Genomic DNA, 14,163 nt, shown 5'->3' on the forward strand with positions numbered 1-14,163 from the left:
GACAAGACTGTAAACATTTCCAGAGTGTGTTTTCCAGATCTCCTCAGAAGAGGAGCCTGCACAAGAACTATCTTCCGCTGCCTAAGGTTTATGATGTAGGAAAAATAAAACTAAACTTGTGTTCATTGTGATGGTTGCTATTTTAGAGGGCATTGATATACAGACAGGGGCAAGAGCAGGTCTCTCTGCTCTTGAACAACACTGAGATTTTGAAATATGTGGGATTTAAGAGTCTATGGAGATGGGAATTGCACAGGTACTTTCAATTGCTGTAGTTTGGAGAGAGCACTGAGCGGCAGACAGAAGAAATTCTTCCCCATGAGGGTGGTGAGGCACTGGCAGAGGTTGCCCAGGGAGGTGGTGGAAGACTCATCCCTGGAGGTTTTTAAGGCCAGGCTGGATGTAGCTCTGGGCAACCTGATCTGGTGTGAGGTGTCCCTGCCCAGAGCAGGTGTGCTGGAACTGGGTGACTTGAGGTCCCTTCCAACCCTAACAATATTCTGTCATTTCTTTGGTGAAGTGCAGAGAAGGATAGGAGACAGAAGTGGAGCAAAGACGACAAGGCAGTAGAGAAGATACAGGCTAGGAAGCAGGGGATGGGTTGAAGAGACCACCTGAGTAGAGACAGAGGCTGCTGGGATGTATAGGTCAGAGAAGAATTGATTGAAACCAAGAGAAGTCCTCCATGTTCAGAGGTCCTCACTGTGCCCACCTTTGTGCCTGCTTCCATGAGTCAGCACTGTCATGCCTTTTCCCCAGAGCCCTGGAAGGACAGAGGCTGTGGCACCTGGCAGGATGAAACAAGCCCCCTCAGAAATGGTACAGCCTTACTTGACTTCCTGCCTCTGAGCCAGCCCTGGGGTGCATTGTGTCAGCAAACACTAATTCCAGAGTTTTTCTCCTTATGGCCTGAAATCAGGGGTCTTTTTAGACTGATTAAGCAAAGATGAACAGTGGTTATATTTTAATTGGTCTCATTGGTTACAGTGTAATTGAAGCACTTAACAAGTTGGTTAATTGTTAGTGAGTTCAAACACCTCCAACTGAAAAAACGGATGACAGTTGTTCAGGTCAGCTTTCTTACCATGTGAAGTATGAGGCAAAAATACACCTGGAAAGGGGATCCTCAGAGACCTACAGTTCATATTAATGTTTAGAAATCAAATCATAGAATCACAGAATCATTTCAGTTGGAAAAGATCTTCCAGTCCAACCACTATCCAACTACCACGGCTGGTGTTAAACCATTGGTGCTCAGCACTACATCTCTGCATCTTTCAAACACCTCCCCGGGGAGCCTGTGGCAGTGTTTGAGAACCCTTCTAGTATCCAACCTGAACCTCCCCTGGTGCAACCTGAGGTCATTTCATCTTGTCCTGTCAATTGCTACTAGGGAGAGGAGACCAGCACCCACCTCACTCCAACCTCTTTTCAGGGAGTTGTAGAGAGCAGTGAGGTCTCCCCTCAGCCTTCTCTTATCAAGACTAAACAGCTCTATTTCCCTCATCCACTCCTTGTAAGATCATTTCTCCAGACCCTTCCCCAGCTTTGTTGCCCTTCTCTGGACCTGCTCCAGGACCTCAATGTCCTTCTTGTAGTGAGGGCCCCAAAACTGAACCCAGCACTCAAGGCACCATCAACACCAGAGACAAAAATTCCTAGCTTGGGGAACCACCAAGTGCAGGCACTCAGCAGAAGCAAGAATTTCCCCCCAGGCTGTTTGAATAACTTGTAAAAGCCTTTTAACAGAAGCATGTTGGAGACTGCTCGGTGAAGAGGCCTTTTGAGAACTGAGGATAAAAGTAAAGATGTCATTTTACAGTTAGGACTCCATTCCTCTTTCCTAGCATCTACTCTGTGTCATAGGGACACAGACTTGAAGGAACAGGCTGTGACTGTTGCTCTCAAAGTGCCAACTGATCCCATAATTCAATAGTTGAACCTCTGTGCTTGGCAAGTCAGGCTTCAGAGGACTTTGTTGCTCAAAAGAGCAGGAACTTAAATGTGGTAACTAATTACTCAGCCTATGACTTGGGCTGTCCAAGCCAGTCCACTCTGGTTTGCACCAGTCCCCCTGGACTTTGACGTCCATCAGTGCAGTTTTAGTTGTCCATTACTCTGCAGCTCTTACTCTGTGTCAGCTGCTCTTGGAGTTTCTCTTCCTTAGTGACCTGGCATGGATACACAAGTCACCAAAATGATCCACAGCTTCGTCAGTAACCAGCTCAATAATGGCAAACCAAACAGCAAGGACCTCATCCCAAACCCAAGGGAGTGTAAACACTAGGAAAGAAGGAAGTGATGGCTTGGAATATTCTCTCAGGCTCCTCTTGCTCTCTAGACAGAGTGACTTTTCCCAAAGTAACTAAAGAAAGCATCAGGGAAGCCTGCAAGTGGAAAGGACCACCTTTGCATGCAACCTGGTATATATTTATCTTCCCCCCCCTAGAACTTTTGCAGTACATTTCCCCTTCTTTCTGCTATTCCAAAAGACCTGTTGCATAAATTGAGTGCAGAAATAAAAATCAATCTGAGCCAGAGGTGGTTAAAATAGTAGTATGAGGTTGTATCTGAAAGATAGCAAATACCTTGCAAGGAATTAGTTTTGAAAAGCAAAGAAAGCTGGATTCAAGGGCATGTTTACATTTAATGACTGATACATAACAGGGGAAGAGCCAAAGAATGGTTTAGGTTGGAAGGGATCTTAAAGACCATCTAGTTCCACCCCCCCTGCCACAGGCAGGGACACCTTCCACTAGCCTAAGTTGCTTCAGGCCTCATCCAACCTGGCCTTGAACACTTCCAGGGAGGGGGGCAGAGCACAACAAAAGAAAAGCTGGTTGATTTGATAGATGGAGGAGGGCTGGCAGACTGAAAAAGACCTCCACAATAAAAGAATTATGAATAACAAACTACCTGAAAGATGTAAACACTGAGGGATGGAAAGCAATTCTTTCCAGGCAAGGAAGCATAGGAACAGATACCAAAACAAAGATAAACCAGAAATGTTTTAACAAGCAATTTTAGATTAATATTTAATTTAAAAAAATCTTCTTGCATTTAAAATCTACAAGACTGGAAAAATCACCCATGGGATGCAGGAGAAAATGCAAGCAGTGGTGGTGTAGTACAGAGTGGGGACAACAGTAAGGGATTTGCTGCAGGTGCAATGCAACAGTTGCACTCAGAAGAGGGCTTGCTGATTCTCTTGCTGATGGGGAGGTCCACGCTGCTGTGTGGCACACAGGAGAGCAGTGATGTCTAGCAGGGGAGGCTCTGAATCTCATTGCTTCCTAGGGAGCTGACAAACAGGAGACTGTCGTCATTTAACATATGAAATTTGCCAAATACCAAATTTAGTCAGAGCTGACTCCTTTGAAGTCAGCAGGATTGCAGCATGGCTAAATTGGTTGCTGGTTCAAACAATGGCATTTATCTGACCATAAATCAGCTTGCTCCCTGTTCAGCACTGCCTTTGAACACAATCGGTTCTAGAGATAAACGTGCAGCATTGTGCCATCCCTGCTGGGCAGAACGGTGCTGGGACAATCAGTAACAGAGAGAGGTGGGAGTGGGAGGGATGGGCTGTGCAAGTATCACAGCACTGCTTTGGGAGGGGAGACCTCCTATCAGGTATAGTTCTAAAAAAGGGAAACTAGGAATGCCCTTCAATTGCCAGATGTTTATCTAGTCTCAGCCGAGTCACTGAGCAAAATCTTCATCTAGGTGAGCAAACAAGCGGGAAAGGAGGAGGAGGAGGAAGGACAAACAGATGGAAATCGTGCCCATAATATCTGCACATTGCACCACACTCCCCCAACTAGTTACCCTATGATAGTGCAGATTAAGACTGCCAGAGCTGAAGACAGAAGCACTGAAGTGTGTAACTGGGTTCTGAAAACAGCTGTGAGCTTTGTCTGTCCTTGAATGTCTCACTGTCCTGTGCTTTAGTAGCTGTGGTCTTCTGTTCCACCCTGTGCTGGCTTCTTGCTCTGAGCGGCAGATGCATGGCATTGCCCACGCTGTTAGAGGTGCTGGAGGGAAAACAGGGCAGCTAGGGGCACGTCTGAATAGCTGTACCAGCTTTGTTCGCTATTTTGAACTCCTGTCAGAAAATGAGCTACAATCTCCTCCTCCTGGTTGTTGTCCTGGGCATCGGTGGAGCTTCCCAATATGGATTGCAGATCTCCATTATCAATTCTCCTGCTGAGGTAAGCATGGCCAGCTCAAAAAACTGAGTTGCTAAGGAGGATTTCAGTGTCCTCACGTATTCCTGCCTCTAGATGCAATCACTAGCTTTACAGTTAATGCTCTCAAAACTAGACTTACCCTGGTTGCTTGGTTCTCAGAGTAGCTGCTATTGCTCTTGTGTTTCACTGGGTTCTAACATCTGTGTGGTGTGACAGAACTGGGAAGAGGAAGACGAGTGGGATCTATAAAGTCAGCCAAACCCTTACTGAGTAGGATTGCTCACAGGACATGCTCCTCTTTCCAGTGCTCAGGCGGTGCCTTGAGGCGCGTGCTTGGCCACAGAGACTAGGTCTAAGCCACTGTGAGGTGTAATAGGACAGGGAAGAACGGTAGCTCTACAGTTGAAGTGAGCACTAATACCTGCAACTGGAAAATTAGGGAAGGTGTTGGTCATCCTAAATGGTGCCAAGGACACTGAGCTCATGCTATTACCACATTGGGACCCCTCATCAAGAATGAGAATGCCATGGAAGTTATGAACAGTAGGACAGACAGACTCCTCTATGGGCCACATTGAGGAACAAATCCTGATCTCATTGAAGTCAGTTGAAGTCAAACTTGGATTTCACCCAAGGCATCAGACAGGATGGGAGACAGAGATGAAAGAATGGTGGGGAAGAAGGTGGCAAAACAATCAGTGTTTAGCACATAAACAGAAGACCAACCTGCCACTCTCTTAGCCTCAGAGTTGCTGTTTAATACTGGTTCATTTATTAATTGATTTATTCATTGCATCTGGTTGCTAAAACATTAACTCCAGGGACGTTAGTGGCAGAATCCCCTTTGATTTCACCAGGGCTAAGATTTCAACCAAGGTGTTGATAGAAAGGTACCAGAATGGGCTGTAAGTAGGCAAGAGAAATCAAAGAGGTGTGCCTCTGCACAAACATGTTGACTGAATCCATCGGTTTCTGTTGGGTTTTTTAAAGTACATCAAAAGCTTCATCCATGAGACCTGGCTGCAGAGATATGGCTCCTCCCCCAGTGAGGAGGTAATTACTTTGATGTGGTCCTTCGTGGTGTCCATTTACAGCATCGGTGGACTTCTAGGGTCCTTGTCTGCTGGCTATTTGTCTGTTAGATTTGGAAGGTAGGCACAATGATTACATATATCTTTCTGTTTACACCCCCAGCTGCAAAAATAAGTGGCTGTGTCCTGAGAGAAAGGCTGCTTGTAAAGTGGCACTGTGAGCAGCCCAGCACTGCAAGCAGCCCAGCACTGCTTCAGAGCAGCTTGGTAAAAAAACAGGATAGCAAAATCTGCCAATGACCATGCAGAAAATCCTGCCCTCTCCCCAATAAGTGAACCCAGGCCAGAGAATTAACTCAAGGAGTGCATGCATTCTGAAGTTAATTTCTCAACCAGCCACTCATGATCTTGTTCTACAGTGTAGATATTAGCTTCCCGAGAGGCATCAAAAGCTTCAACTAATTTATCAGTCCATGACAAAGATTCCCTGTTCCCATTTCCTTCTCTGCAGCTGAGCTCAGAACCTGGCAGAGAGCATTCATGCCACTCCTGTTAGGCTGTGCCTGACACCTGGACAATGTTTATATTTATGCTCACATGAGTTTAAATGGATTCCAGGAAGAAGGCCATGCTCTTTTCCAACATCCCTGCTCTCCTGAGTGCAGCTCTGATGGGACTCAGCCAGCTGTGTGGATCCTTTGAGATGATCATTGCTGGAAGATTATTTTCTGGAGTGTGTGGAGGTAAATTAGCATTCCTACCTATGGTATTAAATAGTAGGGTCAGCAGTGACTGAGGGTCACAGGGGCTCACCAGACTTGAGGGGATGCACCACACAGTTTTAGTGAAGTCTGCAGAGGGCCTGACTGCTGAACGTGCTTTTAACCAAGTAAGAAAACACAAACACAATCACATTAATCCTCTGTGACACCTCCATTTCTCACTCCAAAAGTGCTGCTGGCTTGTGAAAAGGCCAAAAACCACTCAATGTGTCAAGGGAACATGCTTACTCCACAGGAAGCTGACCTCTTCTTGTTGCTCTTGCTGCTTGCTGTGACTGATACTGCCTTCTGTAATGCAGGCAAGTGAATGCTTTTCTAGCTGGGCAGTTCTAGTTTCAAAGCTCTCAGGAGGTTACATTCTGCCAGTGGTTTTGATCCCTGAGCAGCTGGATAAAGATAATACCAGCAAAAACCGAAACCAAACCAACCAACCAAAAAAAACAAAAACAAAAAACCCCACAAAAAACACACCCCAAAAAACCAAAAACAACAAAAAACCCCCACAAACCCAACCCAACCCAAACCAAAAAAGGATAAATAGGAATTCACTGAGCAAATGGAATGTACAGAATTTGTTAATTTGTTGGTCTCAAGCACAAAATAGGGCACAGAGCGTCCTGAGTAGACATTGAAACAGATAGCCTGAGATTACAGGGAGCTACAGCAGTCCTGTAGGGCCAATGGTACCCTGGGGTGCATTAAGAAGAGTGTGTCCAGCAGATCCAGTGAGTTCTCCTCCCTATCTACTCTGCCCTGCTGAGACCTCACCTGCAATATTGCATCCAGTTCTGGGTTCCCCAGTTCAAGAGGGACAGGGATCTGCTGGAGAGAGTCCAAGGGAGGGCTACAAGGGTGCCTGGATGGCCTGGTGACCTGTGCTGGGTTCTATGGTCCTGCTCTGGTAGGGGGTTGGACTCTGGAGGTCCCTTCCAACCCTTCCAACCCCTAACACCCTGTAGTCCTGTGATCCTGTACATGTACCTGTAGGGAAGACTGCAAGAGAAGGCCAGCCTTCTGAGGAGCAGACTCCCCAGGGAGCACAGCTGCTTAGGGAAACCCTCAGCCAAGACTCAAGGCCACGGTGCTGGGCGCATGCTTCACATCAGGCAGATGCACACTCAGCATGGTTAAAAATGTGCCTCAGGGCCTAACCCAATATGCTGTGCCCAGAATGGTGTCCTCATAATGTTTGAGTTGCCCTAGCAGTCACTTGTCACTTGCAGGCTTAGGTCTGAACATCCACCTGATGTATGCTGGGGAATGTGCCCCGCGTAAGCTCCGGGGGCTCACTGCCATAACAGCTTCGACTGCCATCGCTGTTGGGAAGTTTGCAGGGTTTGCTCTGGGGCTCAGGTAAGTGGCTCTGAGACCCATTTCATGTAGTTTGTTATTAAAAGATATGCAGATGTCAGGGCAAGCCTATGGGCAGGCAAACCTGCAGCTCCTTTCAGGGCATCCTAAGCAGCCAGGCTGAATTAGCTCAGCCCAGATGCGGGACTCAAAGGAATGGCAAACAGAAGTCACACAAAATATTTAGTCCTGGAGAACAACATTGCTTCCTAAGGAGGACAGACCAAGATACAGAGAATAAAAGACTTGAACAGATTTCAGTGGGTTTGAAAGAAATCCATCTTTTGTAAGAAATGGCCTTTTCATTATTTTAAGAGTAGTAGGGAATATCAGATTCATCCAAACTTTCTTGAGAATACAGAGGCTGGCACATCCTCTCCTTGAGCACGCACACACAACCTCAAAGCTATGATGGATTCATTTCCCCCAGCACAGGTTCCTTCTGCATAGGTTTCTTCTACTGCTCCTGTGCCAAAGATGGTTCCCTGCAGGAAACACAGCAGCTGCTATTTGGGGCAGTCAGTGCCAGGCTGGATCCTGTCTTCATTGTAACTTGGGCACCCTTTGGATCAGAAGCAGAGGGATCAGCTACCACAGGTTCTTTCTTCAGCCTTTGTGCCCGGACAGTATTCGTCCCTGTGGGCTCTCAGCTGTGGCAGGAGAATGCAGCCAGGCTTGCTGTGCTTACCACTGAGCAACAGGTGGCAACAACAATTCGTGTGCTGCAGGCACAGCGCTCGGCTCTCCCTTCTGCTCCCCTTGAGACTTTCTAAGGCTGAGAAACGCTGGAGATTCCTGGGTGAGAGCTGCCAGGACACAGGTGGCAGGGCCGAGGGACCACCCTGTGCCCGCATGTGCTCCCACGGTCAGCACGCAGCGTTGCTCAGCTCTGGTTTTGTTTCAGGGAGGTTCTCGGAGTAGATGATCTCTGGCCTGTTCTCATGGCAACCAACGCAATCCCTGCCCTCCTTCAGCTTCTCACCCTCCCCTTCTTCCCAGACTCTCCCCGCTACCTGCTCATTGACAAAAAAGACAAGGAGGCATGCCTCAAAGGTAAGGAGATGGGCAACAAAGCTTTGGTCTGTGGAACCCAGTAAAGCTCCACCTGAGCCTGGTAAAAGAGGTGGAGTTGGAGAAAAGATCAGCCCTAAGCCCTAAACCCACCTTCGGGTTTAATGAAAGAGCCTCCCCTGGTTTCATACTGGTGCTCTCTTGGCACTAGCATTTCCCTTGCCCTCTGCCAGGACCCTCCCAGGGACGTGGGCACACAGAGCCTGGATTTCCATCACCCCAGACTCTGCCCTGACAAGGGGGGTTGTGGATATGGCACCCTCTGGCCCTAAGAAAGGGATGCTCTGTCCTGCTGTGACCCATCCATAACATTCCAATTCTTCAGTAACCCTGACAGCAGCTGCTGATATCAGCACAGAAACAGCCATTGAGGGCTTTTAGCTACCAAAGAGAAAAGCTCTGTGCATGGAGACTTATTTTTTAATGCAGGAGGCATTTCCTTGTCTGCATTTTAATGCATGCCCTAGAACTGCACCTTTAGCTGCAGGGTATTTGGGGAGGGATTGGTAAGAATTTAGGTGCGATTTACACTGAAAGCCTACAAGCAGTTATTGGCCACAGGTGAGGTCAAAGATTTGTGGGTATAGAATACATCCATAATGATCCATAAAATAGACAGCAGTGAACTGGATCTGTGTCTAATTCAAAGCCAGATCTCTAGAAAGTTCACACAAGTAAATGGCCCAAGGCTCAAATAAAGCACTGCAAGGCAGGAAACAATCCTCTGAATTCAAGTCTGCACTGGTGAGTCTGGACGAGGAATCATCTTCTCTTTTCCTCTCCTTCCAGCTGTGAAGCAGCTCTGGGGTGATGGTGACCACAAGGCTGAAATAGATGACATGGTGGCAGAGCAAGAAGCCATCTGTGGGGAGGAAGCTAAGAGTGTTTGTGACCTGATTCGTGACAGATCTGTCCGCTGGCAGCTCATAACTCTCTTCCTTGTCTCCTCCTGCATGCAGTTAATTGGTGCCAACATGGTTGGTGTGCTCCTTCTCTCTACTTTCTAGGTTGTTAACAGATCCTTGCCTCTGCAGCACTGGCTGGCTGCAGCTGGCTGCAACACTGGCTGTAGGGAGGGATCTGGTGTTACAATTTATTGCCATTTTTTCCCATGGAAGTTTGAACTTGGGATACATCATAGAATCACAGATTGCATTGGGTTGAAGGAACCTTTAAAGGTCATTTTGTCCAACCTCCCTTCAATGAGCAGGGACATCTCCAACTGGGCCAGGTCAAGAGCTGTTTTAGCAAATGGCAACTGGAGGGATCTCTATGGATTGCACTGTCATGATGAGAGAAGGGAGGGGATGCAATAAAATCTCAGACACAGAGCAGCTAGAGAGCAGCACAACCTCCTCTGGGTGTCTGAACTCCAGAATGCCCTGCCCAAAGCTCCCCATCCATTTCAGTACAGACTGAGTCTGGTCTGTAACAAACACTGACACTGCATTTCCATGCTTTCACCCCTTTGGGTTCCTTTCTCCATCCTTTAACTTTGCTCCTTCTCAGAGTATAGACAATGACAACATCCCAGTAATATAAGTGGCAGTTACTGATAGCCACCTTTGCTCTGGAAATCTCCCCGTTTCAGTAGGTAGTAATGAGTGTTGGAACAGTTATTATATAAAACTAACTCTTAGCAAAGGCATAGAAAACAAATTCAGAAAGACTTCAGGATTCAGAAGGGCCCTTTCTATCCCCACTAGTGCAGCAGTAACTATACCCTTAAGAAACTGGGAATATTAACAGTGGGATTTCTTATACTTTAGGAGTACTTAAATCCAGGGGAAAAAATTCATGATCAAAAACACTGCAAAGGCTTAAAGATGCTGTAGAAAGATAATGTCAATAATTTGCTTAGCATGTACTGTCTACATTTCTGTGTGCTCCTCATCCAAAGGGCATGAGACACTAAAACAGGTGAAAGATGTCAGAATTCTAACCTGTAACACAAGGCAAAGGCAATGCTAAAAGCAAGCAAAGAAAAGAAGAAAAGGGCTGTATTTGTTGCTGAATTCAAAACAGAGCTGCTAATGAAAGCTGTTCTGCACAAATAAACCTCAGGAAAACATCAAGGAATAGTTACTGCAATCAAGGAGATTTTCTCTTTAGGCCAAATTAATTATTCTCTGTCAAAAAGCAAAAGAGAGAAGCTAATGTAAATGTGTCTGGATGGGTACAGCCTTCGTGCATTCCTCTGCTTTCCAGGTTTACTTTTATGCATACAATGTCTTCATCAAGGCTGGAATCCCCCCTGATCAAACCCACTATGTCTCCCTGGGAGTTGGGATCACTGAGATCCTCACCACAGTTCTGTGTGTAAGTGGCTTCTCAGCTGGATTTCATTCTGCTCTGTTGTGTGGTTCAGGTCAGTCTTTAGAACAGCTGGAAAAGGAGCCTCAGGAATCAAACTGCTCCCACAACAGCAGAGTTCACAGAAAATCATCTCCACACCCCCTGCAAACATGAGCACTTATGTTCAGCCTCCTGGAGGACAGGAGAGTTGTTTCCTCAAAATCACCACCCAGCCTCAGCCAGTCCTAGCTCGCAGTTCCCTCCTGCAGGAAGGGCAGATGGCAGTCCCTGTGCCCATTTGGCAGTAGAACTCATGCTATAGGAATCATGGCCATTACCTGTGCAAGCATTTCCTCTTTGCTGTCCCCCCTAGCTGTCCTTTGCCTGCAGAGTGCCATCTCAGGCCTCCTCTACCCAGGCAGTATTCCAGGCAGCCCTGCAGCTGCCCACCTTCCCCTGCTCCCTGCAGCTCCTGGTCCTGCTCTGATCCCCAGATGCCTTTACTCACTGTCCAAAAGAGGTACCACATCCCAGTCCCTGACTCCAGAGATACCCTGTCTGGGGGCAGAGAGCCAGAGATGCCTGACGGGAGCAGCTCACCAGGGCTTGCCTCCTTTGGAGCTGACAGCATGTCCTCCTGGTTCCAGGGTTTCCTGATTGAGCGTGCAGGGAGGAAGACCCTGCTGTGGAGAAGCTACACAGTTATGGCCTTGGCTTTAGGGCTCCTCACAGCCACGCTTTCACTACAGGTAAGACCCCATCAGGTGTTAGAGCTGTGCCCTGTCTTCATCTGGTAGCACATGGCAGATACCATTCCTATTTTCTTCCCCTCAAATCAATTTCTTAGTGGGAACAGAAGTATCCTTGGGGCTTACCATCACACTAGCAGAGTGTTCCCAGCCACATCCATGGCTTCACACAGCCACATCCATGGCTTCACACAGCCACATCCATGGCTTCACACAGCACATCCATGGCTTCACAGAGCCACGCTCACTGCCGAGACTATCATCTCTTGTGAAGTTCCTGGCAGTAAACAGATGTATGCTTAAGCACTGACATGCTTAGCAGTGATGAATGCTCCTGATGGAGCTGGACAAATAACATTTTAATTTCTGATTTTGTTTGCTTCTCATTTCCTACCACAGGATTCCTTTTCCTGGGTACCATACTGCTCTGTTGCACTCATCTTTATTTTCATCATGTGCTTTGGTGTTGGGCCAGGTTGGTATTTTCTGCTAGAATGGTTTCATATATTCCTTCTTTTTTCACCACAGCCTTTGGGAGAGGTCCTAGGCATAACTGGTCCAGAGCTAGCATGAATCTTCCTGCTCCTGTTTCAGTGCAGGACAGATATTCCCCCCATACTGCCATAGGAGGTAAAACTTCACAGAATCACAGAATGCCAGGGGCTGGAAGGAATCTCAAAAGCTCATCCAGTCCAACCCCCTGCCAGAGCAGGATCACCTAGGGCAGGTCACACAAGAACACACCCAGGCAGGTCTTGAATTCATCTCCAGAGAGGGAGACTCCACAACCCCCCTGGGCAGCCTGCCCCAGGACTCCAGCACCCTCACAGTGAAAAATTGTTTCCTGATGTTTCCATGAAACTTCCTATGCCTCAGCTTCCACCACTACCCCTTGTGCTGGCATTGGGCATCACCCAGCAGAGCCTGGCTCCATCCTCTGGGCACTCACCCTGCACATCTTTATCAACATGAATGAGGGCACCCCTCAGGCTCTTCCTCTCCAAGCCACAGAGCCCTCAGCTCCCTCAGGCTCTCCTAATAAGGAAGATGTTCCACTCCCTTCATCATTTCTGTGGCTCTGTGCTGGACTCTTTCAAGCAGTTCCCTGAGGTCCTTGAACTGAGGGGCCCAGAACTGAACACAATAGCCAAGATGCAGCCTCACCAGGGCAGAGCAGAGGGAAGGAGAACCTCTCTCAATCTACTAACCACAGCCCTTCTAATACACCCCAGAATGGCATTGGCCTTCTTGGCCACAAGAGCACATTGCACATTGAAACTTCATTTCATATTGCATTCCCACATGCCTTCCTCCTGAAGAGCCAAGCAGCACCTCAAACACCTGCAGGTCAGTTGCAATCATTAATGTGTGGTGATCTGAAGTGTGAGTTCCAGAAGCATCTTGCAGAATTTTTGAGCTTCCTTTTTTCTCTAACATTTTTTTCAGCTGGAGTATTATGCCCCTTGCTCACAGAAATATTTATTCAGTCATACAGACCAGCTGCTTATGTGTTTAATGGCATTGTAGGCTGGATCCTACTCTTCATCCTTGGATTTGTGTTCCCTTTCATTGTGGTAAGCAAAGTAGGTTGTTTGGTTTCAGTTCAGAGGGGGATAGACCCTTCTGGAGCCCAGAGCATGGTTCTCTTTTTCAACACATCATGGTCCAAACTAACTGCAGTTCTGATGGCCTCTTTACCCCAGTGAAAGTACAACAAAGCCTCAAAATGCTGCTAACTCTGCACTCACCTGGAGCGTGACAGTGGCAAACACAGAAGCAGTGACAGAGGCACCAACACTGTCAGATGTGATTTGGATGTCATGAGGGGCTCCCTTCTTCTCCCTCTCTGTCCTGTATGTGCATTTCCTTCAGGGTTAATGTGGGAAATGGGCAGTCCCAGATATGTGACCCAGCACTAGTAAGTGGCAGGAAACAAAAGCCCTTGCAGTTCTGCACTCTGAGGAGGGAGAGACCTAATGTGCTACATCCCTTCCCCAGCCTAGCACTGAGAAGGATGGAGCAGAAAGGAAGAGTAACTGAAGCTCAGCCTTCCTCTGACTTGTTAGGCAAAGACTTTCAATGTCTGCTGAGCATACAGCCTGCCTTCTTTAAAACAGGAGAGTTAACTCATCTCACCACAGTGCCATTCCCCCATCTGCTGGGTCCCTGACCAAGCTTTTTGAGCAGCTACATACCCAGAAACTCCCTATCATAATAAAAAAGAAACAATCCATTTATATGAAGACATTTTTTCTCTTTCTTTTGCTATAGGAAGGTCTTGGCAGTTTCTGTTTCATCATTTTCCTGACATACTGCCTGTGCATGGCTATCTTTGTCTTCCTGGTGCTGCCAGAGACCAAAGGAAAGACCATGCTGCAGGTCATGGAGGAGTTCAACCACCTGAACTACCGTGGCAAGAAGCGACAGACAGCCCTACCGCAGAGGAAGTGCTCAGTGATGGTCGTTACTAGGCTTTAATAACAAACTCTCCACTCTGCATCCTGATCTTTTGTTCCTGTAGTGCCCAGAAGCCTCACCAAGCAAGAGAGGATTCATTATTCCACAAACAGCACAAATGTGTATTTAAAAAAAACAATCATCAGCAGTGCAGGGTGCAAGATGAACTTGGTGGTGCTCTCCAGCTGCTGAAGTATGAGCTGAAGTAAATCCTCTGCAGAAAAAAAAAAGTTAAACA

General features: G+C 47.3%; 1 protein-coding gene across 1 annotated transcript; it reads left to right on the plus strand.

The window, feature by feature from the left end:
- The first annotated feature begins 4,003 nt into the window (after positions 1-4,003).
- On the plus strand, positions 4,004-13,946 carry LOC128975841 (solute carrier family 2, facilitated glucose transporter member 11-like). Its single transcript, XM_054392898.1, has 12 exons — positions 4,004-4,024; positions 4,113-4,211; positions 5,181-5,341; positions 5,840-5,964; positions 7,227-7,356; positions 8,258-8,406; positions 9,214-9,401; positions 10,633-10,743; positions 11,367-11,468; positions 11,868-11,943; positions 12,915-13,042; positions 13,740-13,946. Exons 1-12 carry the CDS (start codon positions 4,004-4,006, stop codon positions 13,944-13,946), a joined length of 1,497 nt encoding a protein of 498 aa, XP_054248873.1.
- Positions 13,947-14,163: the final 217 nt, after the last annotated feature.

The sequence above is a fragment of the Indicator indicator genome, chromosome 26 (assembly GCF_027791375.1).
Source record: "Indicator indicator isolate 239-I01 chromosome 26, UM_Iind_1.1, whole genome shotgun sequence".
In the NCBI taxonomy this organism is placed as follows: domain Eukaryota; kingdom Metazoa; phylum Chordata; class Aves; order Piciformes; family Indicatoridae; genus Indicator; species Indicator indicator.